Source organism: Equus quagga, chromosome 2 (genome assembly GCF_021613505.1).
Source record: "Equus quagga isolate Etosha38 chromosome 2, UCLA_HA_Equagga_1.0, whole genome shotgun sequence".
NCBI lineage: Eukaryota > Metazoa > Chordata > Mammalia > Perissodactyla > Equidae > Equus > Equus quagga.
This window is the reverse complement of record NC_060268.1, coordinates 66,683,280-66,698,789: the sequence shown is the minus strand read 5'-3', so window position 1 is coordinate 66,698,789 and position 15,510 is coordinate 66,683,280. Positions and strand designations below refer to the sequence as shown.

General features: G+C 53.4%; 1 protein-coding gene across 1 annotated transcript; it reads left to right on the top strand.

Moving 5' to 3' along the window:
- Window positions 1-1,953: 1,953 nt before the first annotated feature.
- Window positions 1,954-14,579, top strand: LOC124234658 (cholesterol side-chain cleavage enzyme, mitochondrial). Its single transcript, XM_046651980.1, has 9 exons — window positions 1,954-2,306; window positions 5,660-5,815; window positions 7,464-7,663; window positions 8,660-8,863; window positions 9,623-9,780; window positions 12,571-12,737; window positions 13,025-13,103; window positions 13,578-13,775; window positions 14,235-14,579. Exons 1-9 carry the CDS (start codon window positions 2,038-2,040, stop codon window positions 14,364-14,366), a joined length of 1,563 nt encoding a protein of 520 aa, XP_046507936.1. The 5' UTR covers window positions 1,954-2,037; the 3' UTR covers window positions 14,367-14,579.
- The last annotated feature ends 931 nt before the right edge of the window (window positions 14,580-15,510 follow it).

The following is a 15,510-nucleotide window of genomic DNA, read 5'->3' as shown; positions in this document are numbered from 1 at the left end:
GTCTGCATCACATCGCAGGGCTGCATTAGTGGCCACCACTGACCCTGACAGGGCTCATGTGCCGCGACTGGTGCAGGCTGGAGTTCTCTGCCACCTCATGTACCAGAATGGGTTTCACATGGTGCCTACATCGTCATGTCACTATCTCCTCAACCAAAATTTCATGAGGGGGCATATGATTGGTGGAGCCCAAGTTATCTGCGTGCATCCCAGTTGCAAGGGATGCTGGGAAAGTGAGTTTCTGGCTTTTGCCTTGAGAGGGTGTGGAGTCATTAGATGGAGAGTCTCAAAAAAAAGCAAAAGCAATCTGTGGGCATTTTGGCCTGGGAAACTCAACCCTGGATGCCTAGCAGTTTTTGATGAAAGCCAGGACCACATTTATCTGCCCCATAAAGTGAGAGTCCGATTGATGGTAGCTGCCTGGGCCAGCAGGACAGATGTTCAGGTATGGCGCTGCTGTCACCCTTGCTGGGATCCACTGAGTGAATTGCTGCCCCTTCCCTGCCAGATACAGTGCCCTACAGAGCTTCTCAGGGCCAGGGCTCCCAGTGATCCGACCCTGTTCTCTGTGCTGTGGCAGCGGAGCCATGCTCTGCCCGCCATGACTGTTCACTCTCCGTGAGGTCAGGACTTGCTTCTCCTCCCATCATATCTGAGGCGGGGAGCTGCACCAAAACTTGATTTGGGTTTAACTCCTCCTTAGTGAAGCAGTGTCCTCTTTGTAAATGTCCATTGTCTTTTATAGGAAAAAGACACATTTTTTAAAAAACAGTTTTATTGAGGTAACTTATATTCCATAGCATGCAAAAATCACAAGGGTATGGCTCTGGTGAAGTTTTACATATGCTAACACATAGATCAAGACAGAGAACATTTCCAGCACCCCAGAAGTTCTCTCGTGTCCTCTCCCAGTCGTTATCCACAAGAGAACCACTTCTAACAGCATAAATTCATTCTGCTAATTCCTGAACTTTGTCAAAACGGAATGCAATGGTATGTGCTCCTTTGTGTCTGGCTTCTTTCACTCAACATTAAAGACTCAGTAGGGGCCGGCCCCGTGGCCAAGTGGTTAAGTTTGCGCGCTCTACTTCGATGGCCCAGGTTTTCGTCAGTCTGGATCCTGGGCGCAGACATGGCACTGCTCATCAGGCCATGTTGAGGCAGGGTCCCACATGCCACAACTAGAAGGACCCACAATTAAAATATACAACTATCTACTGGGGGGATTTGGGGAGAAAAAGCAAAAAAAAAAAAAAAAAATTGGCAAGTTGTTAGCTCAGGTGCCAACCTTAAAAAAAAATTAAAAAAAATAAAGACTCAGTAGATTGTAATTTGTCTTGTTTGTCCTTTTCTTAGTGCTCTACAGTGAGCAAATAAACTAAAACTGTAGTTTATTTTTTACAAATAGTAGTATCTTTAAAAATAATAATAGCCACCTGCCAATTGCAACATTTTCAGAAAATATAGGGTATTTTTTTTGCAAGCAGAAAAAGTAGAACTTTAAAAATCAGAGAACTATACAAAAACAGTTTATAATCGTATATGTATAAGATAAATAGCAGGGCTGCAACTAAGATGTATGCTGCCCCAAAGCGGCAATATGGCTCCGACCTCCTTCTGGGCCCCTCGTTACCCCCGACCCCAGGCTGGCCGCACATCCTCACACATGTCTGTAGCAGCTAGGTCCCACTGCAGGGGTCAACAGTTGGTCCCAGCAGAGGCGAAGGCGCAAACTTGCACCGTTTTTGTACCCTCTCAGGGGCCTGCTGGGGCTGGCACTCAGGACGGAGAGAGAGGGCTCTCCTGGGCTTTGGGGAATCTCTCTGGCTGCAGAAATTCCAGACTGAATCTTGGTTCCCTGTGTCTGGGAGGGGCTGTGGGTGGACCGCAGCCAGCAGGAGGAGGAGGGAGGCTGATTGCCTTGTCAGCTTCCTGCTTAGCCTTGAGCGGGCGGTTATAAGCTGGGGCCGAGGGGCCCAGAGCCAGAGTCACCCTTGCTGCAGTGGGAACAGGGACAGTGGCAGTTGTGGGGACAGCATGCTGGTCAGGGGGCTTCCTCTGCGCTCAGTCTTGGTCAAAGGCTGCCAGCCCCTCCTGAGTGCTCCTCGGGAGGGCCCGGGGCACCCCAGGGTGCCCACTGGAGAGGGAGCCGGCATGTCCAGTCACAGCCCTCGCCCCTTCAAGGAGATCCCCTCCCCTGGTGACAATGGCTGGCTAAACCTCTACCATTTCTGGAGGGAGAAGGGCCCAAAGAAATTACACTATCACCACTTCCAGAATTTCCAGAAGTATGGCCCCATTTACAGGTAAGCCTGGCAGAGGGTGGGGCTGGCAGGAGAGGGGGCAGGGGGTCTAGGCAGCCCTACAGCGTTCCCCTCCCCAAATGGCCTGCTCTCCCGTTCCAGGCCCTTGTTCACCATGATTTCATTTCTCCATGCCTGGGATGTGGCAGGAGGAGGGATAAGGCTTCCAGAATGGGGGTTCGGTTCAGTTCTTAGCGCTGAGCCCTCACCCCTCCCCAGGTCCTACACCCTTTGAAACTGTATAGGGGGGTGGTAGGAGAACAAGCCCTGTTAACTGCCTTCCTACGTCCATCATCCGCAGGACACCTCGGAAGGTAAGTTCATCAGCCCCATTGGTAGAGGAGCCTGAAGCTCAGAGGGGTTAGGATTCTTGCCCTGGTCCCCCACCTGGATCCCTGTCCTGCTGGGGTGCTGGCCTTCCCCCTCTGCCCTGCTTGTTCTGGTTTAGCAGGTTCTAAGGTGGGTGGGCTTCAAGCCACACCTGGGTTCTTTTCTGAGAGCACAGTTGAGGGGGATGGGAGATGGTGGAGGTAGTGACTGGGGGCAAGGAGTGGACACCAGGAGGGACAGTGCCTTTTACTTTAAGTGAAGGATCAGGAGGGGCAAAGGGCATCATGTGGCATGTTGGCTGGCTTGACGGGTGGGGTGGTGGTGGGAGGGCAGGCTTGTTTGTGTAGGGTCCAGCTGCTCACTCCTCGGAGTCACTCCCTCCCTCTCCCACAGCCCCTTTGAAGTCTAAAGTGCCTTTTTTACAGCTGGGTGGAGACAAGGAGAACCCCCAGGCTGAGTGCCAGGCTTGGGAGGTGGCTGCTCTGAGTCCCCTATCCTGTCCCAATCCTCCACCCCCTCCTGCCCACCACCTCCCTACACCCCCGTCTCTGTCTGTGTCTCTATCTCTGCTAGGCCTGTCAGTGCCTCTATCTCCAACCTCATTTCACAGAAAACTCTCTTTAAAAAAAAAACAAACAACTTTTTGTTTTTTTGAGGATTGGCTCTGAGCTAACATCTGTTGCCAATCTTCCTCTTTTTTTTTTTTTCTCCCCAAAGTCCAGTACATAGTTGAATGTCCTAGTTGCAGGTCATTCTAGTTCTTCTATGTGGGACATTGCCACAGTATGGCTTGATGAGCCGTGCATAGGTCTGCGCCCAGGATCCGAACCATGAATCCTGGGCCTCTGAAGCTGAGCACGTGAACTTAACCACTATGCCACAGGGCCAGCCCAGAAAGCTCTCTTTATTCCCTGCTTCCTCCCCTCCTCCTCCTTCCCTGCTTCCTGTCCCCCCAGTAGGAACTCCTTATTTTGTCAAGCCCCTTTCTGTTTTCTGAGACACTATTATCTGAGCCTTGAAGTTGATATTATCATCCCCACAGTACAGACAGGGAAACTGAGGCCCAGGAAGGAGAAGGGTCTTGCCAAGTTCACACAGCTCATCAGGGCAAAGTCAGGGTTGAAACCCCATATGTCTGACTTCCAGTTGCTGTGTCACCATTATATTCTAACTTATAGCCTGGAAATGATAAACTTCTGATTAAAAGTGAGGAATTTAAAATATAACTTTCATGGGGTTTTTTAGTAATACAAAGGCTGTTCCTGTTCTTTATAGAACAATTTAGAAAATATAGACAAGCACAAATGAAAAATTGAAATCAGATGCAATCTCAATTTTGATAATATTTATGTGCTGTTAAGAATGCAAATAGAGGGGGGTGGCCCTGTGGCCAAGTGGTTAAGTTCGCGCGCTCCGCCTTTGGTGGCCCAGGGTTTCACTGGTTTGGATCCTGGGCGCGGACACGGCACTGCTCATCAGGCCACATTGAGGTGACATGCCACATGCCACAGCTAGGAGGACCCACAACTGAAAATATACAACTATGTACTGGGGGGATTGGGGGAGAAAAAGCAGGGGGGAAAAAGAAAAAGAAGGCAAATATGTTATATATGCTGTTAGGTGTTGTCCCACAACAATATATCAAGGACTTCGTTCCTCTTTTCTCTCTTTAATACAATTTAAAAAGGCAGCATAGTAGTCCATAGTACAGATAGCAATATTTTTTTAGCCAGGCCTTTAAAGTGGACATTTAGCTCACTCTGGGTCATTTTGCTATAGACACGATGCTGTGATACGCATCCTTATCCATCGGGCATCACTGTCTGATGTTGGATCATTGCCTTGGGCTAGATTCCCAGAAGGAAAATTGATAATAGTAATAGCAGTTCAAGGACTTTGCTGGGCTGGGGTAAGGATATGGAGTTAGTGGTGTGAGGACACGTGGTGGCTGGAAAAACACTGAGAGGGTTTTCTGGGAGGTGGGGGACGGAGGCCCAGGAAACTCATGAGGGAAGGTAGACCCAGGCTTATGGGCCAGCAGTTAAAGCAAGATCTCTCCCCACCCCCAACCTCCCCTCCCCCCTCCTCCTCTTCCCCATTCCTCTCCTCCCCCTCCTCTTCTGAGAGGAAGGAATAAGGGGAGGAACGGAGGGAGGGAGGGAGGGAGAGAGAACTTAGCTTGTACCTGTATGTTATGATATTTTACCTCAAAGTGTGTCTTGGATTAACTTTCTTATGCAAAAGGCGATGCAAGGGAGCAGTGGAATTTTCTGTTGTTTCCTACTGGCTGTTGTTTACAGAGATGACCTGCAGAGTGTTTGTGAGGCAGATCTATCCTTAGGGTCTGTTTGACCATGGTTTTATTTTAACAGAGAAAATGTGCTTTGTCAATGCCTGACCCTTGAGGGCCAGGGTGGCCACTCCCAGAATTTCAATCCTAGAGCCTAGAAGTGATTGACTGGCTTAGTGTATGGTCCGCCTAGCAATGTACATGGAGTCGCTCCAGCACAGGGCCGCTCCAGTGGTGATGTGAAGAGGCCACGTGTCTGAGCTCTGGGGTGGGCGAGAGCGCGGAGGGTGCTGAGGGTGTGGACGTACAGGAAGAACGAGCGTGGGACAGACGGAGGACCTGACGGTCCATGGAAGGCCCTGGTGGGGTGGCCCTGCTTCTGGGGGGCGTGCTGTGGTAGGGCAGCAACCACTGTGATGATAAGAAGAGCATAAAGGTGTTAGTCATAGAATGCCTAACAGGAGTCCTGTCCATAGACTTCATATCATCTTATCCTTCAGCACTGTATTTATCTCCATTTTATAAAAGAGGAAACAGACTCAGCGGGGGGGACAGCTTTGCCTCGGGTCACACAGCAAGGAGGTTGTGGAGTGGGGATCCACTCCCAGCCCGTCTGCTCTGTGCTCTCGGCCATGAGGCGCTTACAGATGAGCTGAGCCCTGGATCCTGACTGTCCAGGGTCTGCATGGCTCTCCTCGAGTCCTTACGTCATAGCCCCTCTCCTCTGCCCTTCCAGGGAGAAGCTTGGCAACGTGGAGTCAGTTTATATCGTGGACCCTGAAGATGTGGCTCTTCTCTTTAAGTTCGAGGGTCCCTATCCGGAACGATTTCTCATCCCACCCTGGACCGCCTATCACCAGTATTTTCAGAAACCTGTTGGGGTCCTGTTTAAGTGAGTCCTGGGCCATCTCCCAAGGGCTGGAGGGAGACAGTGGGCAGCTGTGGCAGGCAGAGGCTGGGGCTCTGGTCCCAGTGAGGGGCTGGGACCGTGCTTACCTTGCCCGTTCTAGCTGGGGCCTATGGGCAAACCCCCATCATCCTCCTGCCTCCGTAAAACAGATGACAGCGATGGTGAACTGCCCTGCCAACCTCAGGGAAATGGCCAGGCTGAAAACATTAGTGAGGAAGTAAAGACCCTGCAAAGTTCTCATTGACTGCTTCATCAACGGAGTCTGACCTAACTGGGGACCTGCCATGTGCCAGTCCTTGTGCTAGGCTGAGGGAGTACAGTGACAATTAGGCCAGGGCCCCTCACAGTGTAAAGAGGCAGTGAGAAACATGGACGAATCAGTGTATTTAAGTGTAATGGGTACCGTTTTCTACCAAATTACTCATCAAAAATTTACAATGTGACACTATCAAGTGCTGGTGAGGATATGGAGCAACTAGAACTCTCGTAGATTGCTGGTGGGAGGGAAAACTGGTGCCACCACTTTGGAAGATGATTGAGTATCACCTCCTGCAGCTGAATATTCACACATATGACACAGCAGTTCTGCCCTCTGGGATAAACTCCCAAGACTATCCATTGCCCCAGGGGCCCTGTACTGGCATGTTTGCAGCAGAGCTTTTCACAATAGCAAAAACCAGGAAACCACCTAAATGCCCAACAGGAGCGCAAATGAGTGAGCGGTGGCACACACCAGTCAAAATGATCGGACTCAGTGACCCACAGCTCTACAGATGAGACTTAGAAATATAAAACTGAGTGGAAAAAGCAAATCATGACAACTTTTATAAGAAGTTGAAAACAAGTATATTTTCTAAAAGTATGTTTTAGAAATGTATGTAGATCAGATACAGCTATATACAAAAGTAAGCAAGGGGATCAGGTTGGCAGTCCCCTCGCTGGGGAGGCAGGCTGTGGGGCGCGGAGCAGGTGGGCACAGCAAGCTCCTGTCAAGTTCCTAGTTTTCTCGTTGGGTGGTGAGTTTCTAACAACATTCTTATAAACAAACAAAGCCCCAAAACTACAAAGAGGGCTTTGCATGGATCTATTTTCAATAATGGGCCGCAAGCTGAGGTTTGTTGTTAACCCAATTCTGAGTACTTGAGCTCCCCCACCAAAGTGAGCAAAGTGCACAGGGGGAGAGACTGGTCAACTGTGTCTGTGCAGGGCTCAGAGAAGGTGACAGAGAGGGGCCTTGAATGGCAGGAGGAGAGCATCAGCCAGGAGGAAGGGGACAAGGTGGGGAAGGCATGTCTGCAGCCCAGGGAAAGACCAGAGGCTTGAATGTCACTTCAGACTCTGAGGATATGAGTTCTCGGCTCGCGGCAGCAGCACAGGGAGTGGAGGGAGGTGGGAGTTTCGCGGGGTTTTGCTCTCCTTCACCTTCTTTCTCCCTGTCTCCTCCCCCGGGCCAGGCAGAAGCTGGGAGGAGGTGAGAGGCAGAGGGTGTTGGGAGCAGGTGGGGGCAGGAGTGGACGTGGGTGCTAGACTCTGAGCTGCGGCTCTGCCTCCTGGGAGGGCCGAGGCAGCCCTGTGTTTGCCAGGCCTGGGGTTTGTGACCATGAGGGCCCGAGGGCCCATGTTTTCTCAGGAGCTCAGACGCCTGGAAGAAAGACCGGCTAGCTCTGAACCCGGAGGTGATGGCTCTAGAGTCCATAAAGAACTTCATTCCCCTGCTGGACCCGGTGTCGCAGGACTTCGTCAGCCTCCTGCACAGGCGCATGGAGCAGCAGGGCTCCGGAAAGTTCTCAGGTCCCATCATTGAAGACCTGTTTCGCTTCGCCTTCGAGTGTAAGGGGCTTGCACCTACTTGGCCAAGGTCCTAGGGGTGGGAGAACTCAGAGTCCCACAATGAGACCTAACATGGACCCTGAAGAACTATCAGGATTGGCTTGTGGCATGAGCTGCTGGAAACATTCTCCACCATCAGCTACCTGGGAGGAGCTGCACACTCTCATCTGGCATTCATGCTGTGGGGGCAAGGGTCTCCAAAACGTAGGTCCCCATTGTCACTAATCTCCAAAACCCAGAGCTTGGCTCAGCCCTTCATTCCACACATCTCCCTTTCCTGGGACATAGCCCTCTGAGGTCGGGGAGCGGAGGGGTAGTTTGGGTGGTTAATTTGAATTGGGTATTTGAGGATGTCTGGAGTTATCCCGATGGGGTAAGGAGGTGGGGTGGTATAGCCGGAGGGGACAGCACATGCAAAGGCCCTGTGGCTTGATGGGGATCATGTGTTCAGTGCAGGAGATTTAGGATGCCCAGAGTTGTATGAAATCATCATTCAAATTTCTGACCCAGTATGTGGGAAAAACTTGGAGGTGTTGTGACTTTTTATGTCCAGCCACAGTGGGTCCAAGATGGTCATTTACTGGGGATTTAGTCTGCCAGTCTCCCATCTGACCTGTATCAGGAAGTATTTAGCCCGTTTGGTCAATGATAGATGAGAACTCTCTCTTCCCCTGAGGAAAGCCCAGAGGCTGCTTGGGATGCTGGTGGAAGGGGAGGCAGCCTGTGTCCTCTCCCAGCTCTGCTGGAGGCTATGCTTCCCACCCAAGGGATCCCTTTTCAGGGTCTTCCACATGCTCCTCTGCAGGACCTGAGTGGTTGCCAGAGGGCAGTTCTCCTCAGCCCAGCAGTTTCAGCCCCTTGGGACTCAGGCCTCAGTTTCTTTACTGAAGAAATGAGGTTGGGCACAGATCCTACGGGTGTAGGGCGGGGCTGGGAGCTGTGGCTCTCAGAGGGCTGGGTTGGGAGGGGCTCCTCAGCCTCTGCCTCCCCATGCAGCCATCACCAACGTCATATTTGGGGAGCGCCTGGGGATGCTGGACGAGATAGTGGACCCTGAGGCCCAGCGCTTCATTGATGCCGTCTACAAGATGTTCCACACCAGCGTCCCCATGCTCAGCCTCCCCCCAGACCTGTTCCGTCTGTTCAGGACCAAGACCTGGAGAGACCATGTGGCCGCATGGGACACAGTTTTTAGTAAAGGTGAGGGCTGTACCCTGGGCAGCCAAGTCTGGGGGCCAGGAGAGCACTGTGTACCTCAGAGGGTGGAACACCAGCCCTGCGGGGGGCTGAGGGTAGAGAGAGAGAGACAGCTGGAAGCCCCAGGCCTCAGCCTGCCTCTTTGTCCCAAGTTATGTCAGTGAGCACTGACTTGCCATGTAGGAAACGCAGCCCATGGTGGGAAGGGATGGGTGTGAGGAAGGCCCTGGAACCCCTGGAAATGGTGGGCTGAAGGCCAACTATTGGGAATGATTAGATTTTTCTGGAGAAAGAGGATCAAATTCCATCATATTCTTCCAAGGAGCCCCTGATCCCCAGAGGGTTAAGGACCAGTGTTTCAGACATGGCTGTGCCTGGTGACAGAGTAGGACTTTGGTGAGAGAGATTGGTAAGGCAGCGTGAGGAGGACTGATGGGAGTGTGGTGGCTATGTCAGACCTGGAGCCAAATCCAGACTCTGCCCCTGACACCCACATGACCTTGTGCAAGTCTCTACCCTCTCCGGGCTTCTGTCTCCTAAGCTGTAAGATCGGGAGGATATCACTTATCCCATACAGCTGTGGTCAAGAACTAAACGGAAGATAAGAAGCACTTAGCAGAGTATGTGCTCAGTAAAGTGGCAGCCTAGAAAGCCGAGGGGTCCTGAATCCCCACACCCTTGGTACAACCTCTCACCAAGGGTCACGCTCCTTCCCTCCCACCTGCAGAGCCCTCACTCTTTCCCCTTCCTCCTGCCCCACAGCTGAACAATACACCGAGAAATTCTACCAGGACCTGAAACAGAAAAGACACTTCGACAGTTATCCAGGCATCTTCTACCGCCTCCTAGCAAGCAACAAGCTGCCCTTTAAGGACGTCCAGGCCAACGTTACCGAGATGCTGGCGGGGGGCGTGGACACGGTGAGGTGGCTGAGGGGGAAAGCCTGTCCCTACCTGTGCTCCTGTGCCCCTTCCGCACCAGCCTGCCTCGCTGTTCGAAAACCTGCCCATGTGGGGTAGAGCTCCCTCTCCTGCCTCCATTTCTTAGAAACTAATCTCCACGAAAGGTGAGGTCAAGTCAGGTCACCCAGGGAGCATGCCTTGAGGCTGACCCGCCATTTTTGCTTTGCCTGTGAGAAAGGAGCGACTAGGCGCGGGTGGCGAGCCCAGGTTCTGCATGGGGTCTTTAAGGGGGATACCCTCCAGTCAGGGGTGGGGGACACAGCTCACTTGATTCAGGAAGGCGGGCAGGACCTCAGCAAAGCTGGGAGCCAGTGGAATTTGCCCTGGGCTCTGCCCTCCAGGGGCTTTCATTCTGTCTTCCATCCTCTGGCTCCAGACCTCAGCCCCCCACGGTGCCCCTGATGCCAGAAGCCATCTTCTGTGGTGTCTCCCTCATGCCCTTTCCACAGCCAGTGTGATACCTCAGAAGCTTCTCTTCCTGAACGTCAAAACTTCTCTGTCCTGTGTACCATTCCTTTTTCCAATATCTTACACTTCCCCATGCTACTGTGATAGTGAGGGTTAGTTATTTAGTGTTTATTGATTATTAGTTATGAAGGCACTGAGACTATAAGGATGAGTACAACAGACCTCAATGCCCAAAATGGCTCAGACAGAAAGACTGTGTGACTTTGCTGGGGCTGCGTAATGAAGCACCACACACTGGGGGCCTTAAACAACAGAAATTTATTTTCTCACAGTTCTGGAGCTAGAAGTCCGAGATCAAAGTGTCAGTAAGGTTGGTTTCTTCTGAGGCCCCTCTCCTTGGCTTGTGGACGGCCGTCTTCTCCCTCTGTCTTCACATGGTCTTCCCTCTGTGTGTGTCTGTGTGCTAAGCTCCTCTTCAGATAAGGACACCAGCCCTGTGGGATTAGAGCCCACTCCTATGACCTCATTTTACCTTCATCACCTCTTTAAAGGCCCTCTCTCCAAACACAGTCACATTGTGAGTTACTAGGGGTTAGGACTTCAGAATATGAATTTAGGGGGTGGGGCACAATTCAGCCATGACCGGGGGGCAACATGTGCCAGATGACCCACCATGCCGTGCTACAGGGCTGGACGACCAGGCACGGACCAGGCACTGACAGTGCTGAGCAGAGGGGAGGGACTAGTGTGCCCTTGCAGGGCACAGAGAGCCCTCCACAGAGGAGCTGACATTCAGCTTGTGTCTTGAAGGCTGTTGCCAGGAGGAGACAGGAGAAGGAACATTTCAGGACTAGGGAGAAGCGTGTGGCAGCCCCCGGCTCAATACCTTTCTTTCCCAGGTGTCATATTTACATTGTGTGCTAATGGAGGAGCTCTGGTCCCTGTGACATGCTGCACATGGAGCCTGTGAGCAATTTTAAACATAGTTCATTGTCAGTTATGTAGAAGAGCTCTCCAAAAATGCTCACCTGTACCAAAGCAGCTATTATTATTAGGTAACATTTGTTAATAATGTACTATATGGCAGGCAAGGTCCTAAGTTTTTCACATGTGTTAACTCATTTAGTATTCACAAACAACACTATGAGGTATGTTACTATTGCCCCCCTTTTTCAGATGAGGAAACTGGGGCACAGTGAGGTTAAGTAACTTGGTCAAGGTCACACAGCTAGTAACTTAGTGGACTATCTTATTAAACAAATATCTCCTGAACACCCACTCTGTCAGGCCTTGGAGGTAGTGAGACAAATACACATATTTGATCCCAGCCTTGCAGAAGGAGTAGTAGGCAGGGGAAGGGAACTCTAGGAAGAAGAGACAGCGTAAGCAGATTTCTGGGCTTCAGGAGCTGTGTGTAGCTCAGTGTAGCTAGAGCGTTAGGTGCATGTTGGAGAGAGGTGGTGGTGGGGCTGGGAGCAGGAGGCAAGTGTTGGGGGGTCTGTGGGTCAGGCCAGAGCCTCTGGACTTGACCTGGGGGCTCTGGTGAGCCAGGCAAGGATTTCAAGCTGGGAAGTGACTGGATGGCATTTTCTCGTGATTGCTTCTGCTGGGAGGAAGAAGGAGAGCATCCAAGCGTCTTGGACGCAAATGTGATCCTTGGTGAGATGTGTCAGCAACCTGTGTCCCAGCCCTCAAAGGGAGGGCTGCTCTAGCTGGGGCCCCAACACTGAGGAATCGGGGACTGTGAAGCTCGATGGGGGTCACTCACACCTCTGTCCCGGGCTAAGGGTCACGCCTTCTGGCTGATACCAAGATTACCTGGTTAGTCTCAGTGTATGCCACATGCTAATTGCAACACTGATGGAAAACAGGTCTGGCTGTTCTGGCTTCAGCATCTTTGTGCCTCACCTTATGCTATGCTGCGATGGGCTCATGCTAAGGTTTAGGGAAGTTCTACGGGGGAGAGGGCTGGTTGCTCAAAAGGAATGGCAGACATTCAGGAACGCAAACGTTACGGAAGTACCATCTGGCCTCTAAAAGCCTCTGGAGTCCTTTGGAAGGCGGCTTTGGCTGTGTAGGTGACCCTCTACTGGCTGGGGAGATGGGTGGGCTCTGGTGACATGAGGGACAAGTGCTGCCCCAAAACTTCCTGGCTGGGCAGCGAGAAAGGCTTCTTGGACAGTCGCCTTTTGAATTGTGTTTTGTTTTCGTGGATGGTAGTCTCTGGCTACTGGGATGAGGGTGGGGAGAGGTTCTTGGAAATGAAAATTTAGCATGGGTCTAGGTACCCCAGGAGTGACAGGCCCTCCTGGTCTTCTGCACTCCCACACTGCCTGCCAGACGTCCATGACGCTGCAGTGGCACCTGTACGAGATAGCACGCAACCTAAGGGTACAGGAGATGCTGCGGGAGGAAGTCCTGGCTGCCCGGCGTCAGGCCCAGGGAGACACGAGCATGATGGTGCAGATGGTCCCACTGCTCAAAGCCAGCATCAAGGAGACCCTGAGGCAAGCCACTGCCCAGCCACGCCTGCCCCACCCCACCCCCAAGATCCCTGGGCAGGGCCAGGGTGGTGGCTGGGGACAGGGTTCCAAGGGTGGGCTGATGGAGGAGACTGGTAGCAGGAAGTGAGAAGTCTGGAGGAGGCAGCTGGGAATAGGGGGGAGGAAATAGAAGGCAGGTTCTGCCTCCAGATTCCCGCAGGGCGTTGCGGCTGGGGCTGAGAGGCCATGCTGGGTGTGGGGGCCTTGTCTAGGCCTCAGGGCATCAGCTTCTGAATGCCTTCCTCTGGCAGACTCCACCCCATCGCCGTGACTGTGCAGAGATACCCCCAAAACGACTTGGTTATTCGAGATTACATGATTCCTGCCAAGGTGGGTACAGCAGGGGGGCCGTCGGCTGTCAGGCAGACAGAGGCGGCTGGGGGCAGACTGCAACTGCATGGAGTGGTGGCAGTGGGGTACCTTTCTGTCCTGCCTTTCTCCCTGGAGCTGACTGGTTGGGTCTTCGGCAGCAGCGGTCCAAGTGTGAATGAAGGACAGGGGTGGTGGGCACAGTAGGTGATGGTCTCTGGAATGTGGCTGGAGCCCAGTGAAAGGAGGGAGACCCCATGGGCTTCCTGGGTCTTTTGGGGCCCTCTGGGGCTGAGGAAAGAGCAGGAGAGTTCCTTGGGCCATCCCCGGCCTCAGTCATGCCCAGTTGATGGGTGAGGCTCAGGAAGGGGTAGGCCATGGCCTGTGCTGGATAGCTAGGCAGCCAGGCTGGGGAGTGGGAGTGGGGAAGTTGGGTTATGCTCTGGGCTGTGAGGAGGTGAGGCCTACTCAGGCCTCTGCTTACCTTGTCCACAGACACTGGTGCAGGTGTCCATCTATGCCATGGGCCAAGACCCCACCTTCTTCTCCAATCCGCGCCGTTTTGACCCGACCCGATGGCTGGATAAAAACAAGGACCTCACCCACTTCCGGAACCTGGGCTTTGGCTGGGGTGTGCGGCAGTGTTTGGGCCGGCGGATTGCCGAACTGGAGATGACCCTCTTCCTCATCCATGTGAGTCTAGCCTAGGGACATCTGGGCACCTGGGCTGGCCCTGGCCCTAATGAAGGCACCGACTCTCCTACGCCCATCTCTGTCCAGAGCCCAGGGAGGGCAGGCCTGGGGACATCTGTCTCCTGGTACTTGCCCTCCCCCTCCCCCACAATTCTCTGCTGCCTCCTCTTTGGGGCTAATCTGCTCACCACCCATTGGTGCCCCCGGCCGTCTGCTCCCCAACAGTGGTGATGGGATGGGGTGCGGCGGGATAAGTTTCTGTAGACACTAAAGTGAAAGCCTGAAGCAAGGGGACCAAGCACTCAGGTATGTTTTCAGGCACCGTGCAGGCTACACAGGAGCTGGCGGGACCTCTGGGAGCTCCTCAGATCACAGGCCTGGCCTCCAGCTGAGGGAGCCTGGCCCAGGGGGCACAGACCCTCCCTGCCTCTCCCCTAAGCCCACATCCCCCTTTCTCAGATTCTGGAGAACTTCAGAGTTGAAATCCAACATCTCAATGACGTGGACAGCACATTCGGCCTCATCCTGATACCTGAAAAGCCCATCTCCTTCACCTTCTGGCCCATCACCCGGGCCCCACCCCACGCGTGATCAGAGAGGTGGTGTGGGAAGGCCCGGAGGGTGGGGCCTGTGGAGGTGTCCGTGACCTCAGTCCTCAGTCCCTCTTCCCTGCTCCTTTCTGACCCGCTCTGACGGGTGGAGTTGGCCCTCAGTGGTCAACTGCCCCACTCAGCTGAGGCGTTCCCCCCTTCCCCCTCTTTGCTCACCCCATGACGGCAATAAACGGCTGAACTTTGTGAAGCATCTTCATTTCCATCTGACCTCTATGGTCTCCACTGTCCCTGTGGAGATGCTCCCTGAGCCGCGTCAACAAGGGATCTGAGCATGCACGGGGGACCCGAGGCAGTCGTATTGAAGCCATTTCTGCTGGGACCCCCACGCCCGACAGCAGCTTCGGAGCCAGTAGCCTGGACCTCCTCGCTGCTGGGGCTGGGGGTGAGGCAGAGCAGGGGGGCCACTGCCACCGTGCAGCAGGCAGCAGGTGGAGGGACAGAGGACCTGGCGGGTTCTGCTGAGAGAACAGGGCGGCCTGCGAGGGGTGGGCCAGTCTTGGCTTTTGGGCAGGCCCACCTATCAGGGGTGAGGCTCATGCAGGGAGTTCCCTGTGGGGTCAGGAGGACTTCCTGCCAAGGTCCAGCCAGAGTCTTGGGCACCGCCAGGGCGGAGGCCTGTGGGTAAGGGGCTGGTATGAGGTGGCTGACCCAGGGACGAGAGGCCAGCATGCTTCCTCCACCCTGCCGGACCCTTCTCTCTGGGATTCCCCAGTCCTCAGCTTCCTGCCCCAGGGGAGATACCCCCTTGTCCAGGCTCTGGGCAGGAGGCAGGGAGACTGCGGCAGATTGGCTACCTCACACCCATCCCAATTTAAGCCCCCTTAATCCCCTCTGAGCCCCATAACTCCTGTCTCAATCAGGTGCCTGGTCCTTCCTGGTCCTCGGCTACCCAAGTCCACGTCCTGCAGGCAGACAGGGATCTAGGCCCACCCAGCCAGCTTGGCCTCTTCAACCAGGATCAGCAGGTTCTGAGTCCACTCTTGGAGCCTTTCTGCTTTTCCCTATCACACAATCCTCTTCCTTGTCATCTTTCTCTCTCCTTCCTGCTTCCCTTCTCTTCTTCAGGCCTGAGTCATCTTTGACTCAGAAATTTTAGAGCTGGAAAGGGCCTTACCATCAAA

Bases quoted from the DNA above. Each gene is read 5' to 3' on its own strand.
- LOC124234658 (XM_046651980.1), top strand. From the start codon at position 2,038: ATGCTGGTCAGGGGGCTTCCTCTGCGCTCAGTCTTGGTCAAAGGCTGC. The intron at 9,781-12,570 runs GTGAGGTGGCTG...ACTGCCTGCCAG, and splicing joins TGGCGGGGGGCGTGGACACG to ACGTCCATGACGCTGCAGTG. The intron at 12,738-13,024 runs GCAAGCCACTGC...TTCCTCTGGCAG, and splicing joins AGCATCAAGGAGACCCTGAG to ACTCCACCCCATCGCCGTGA.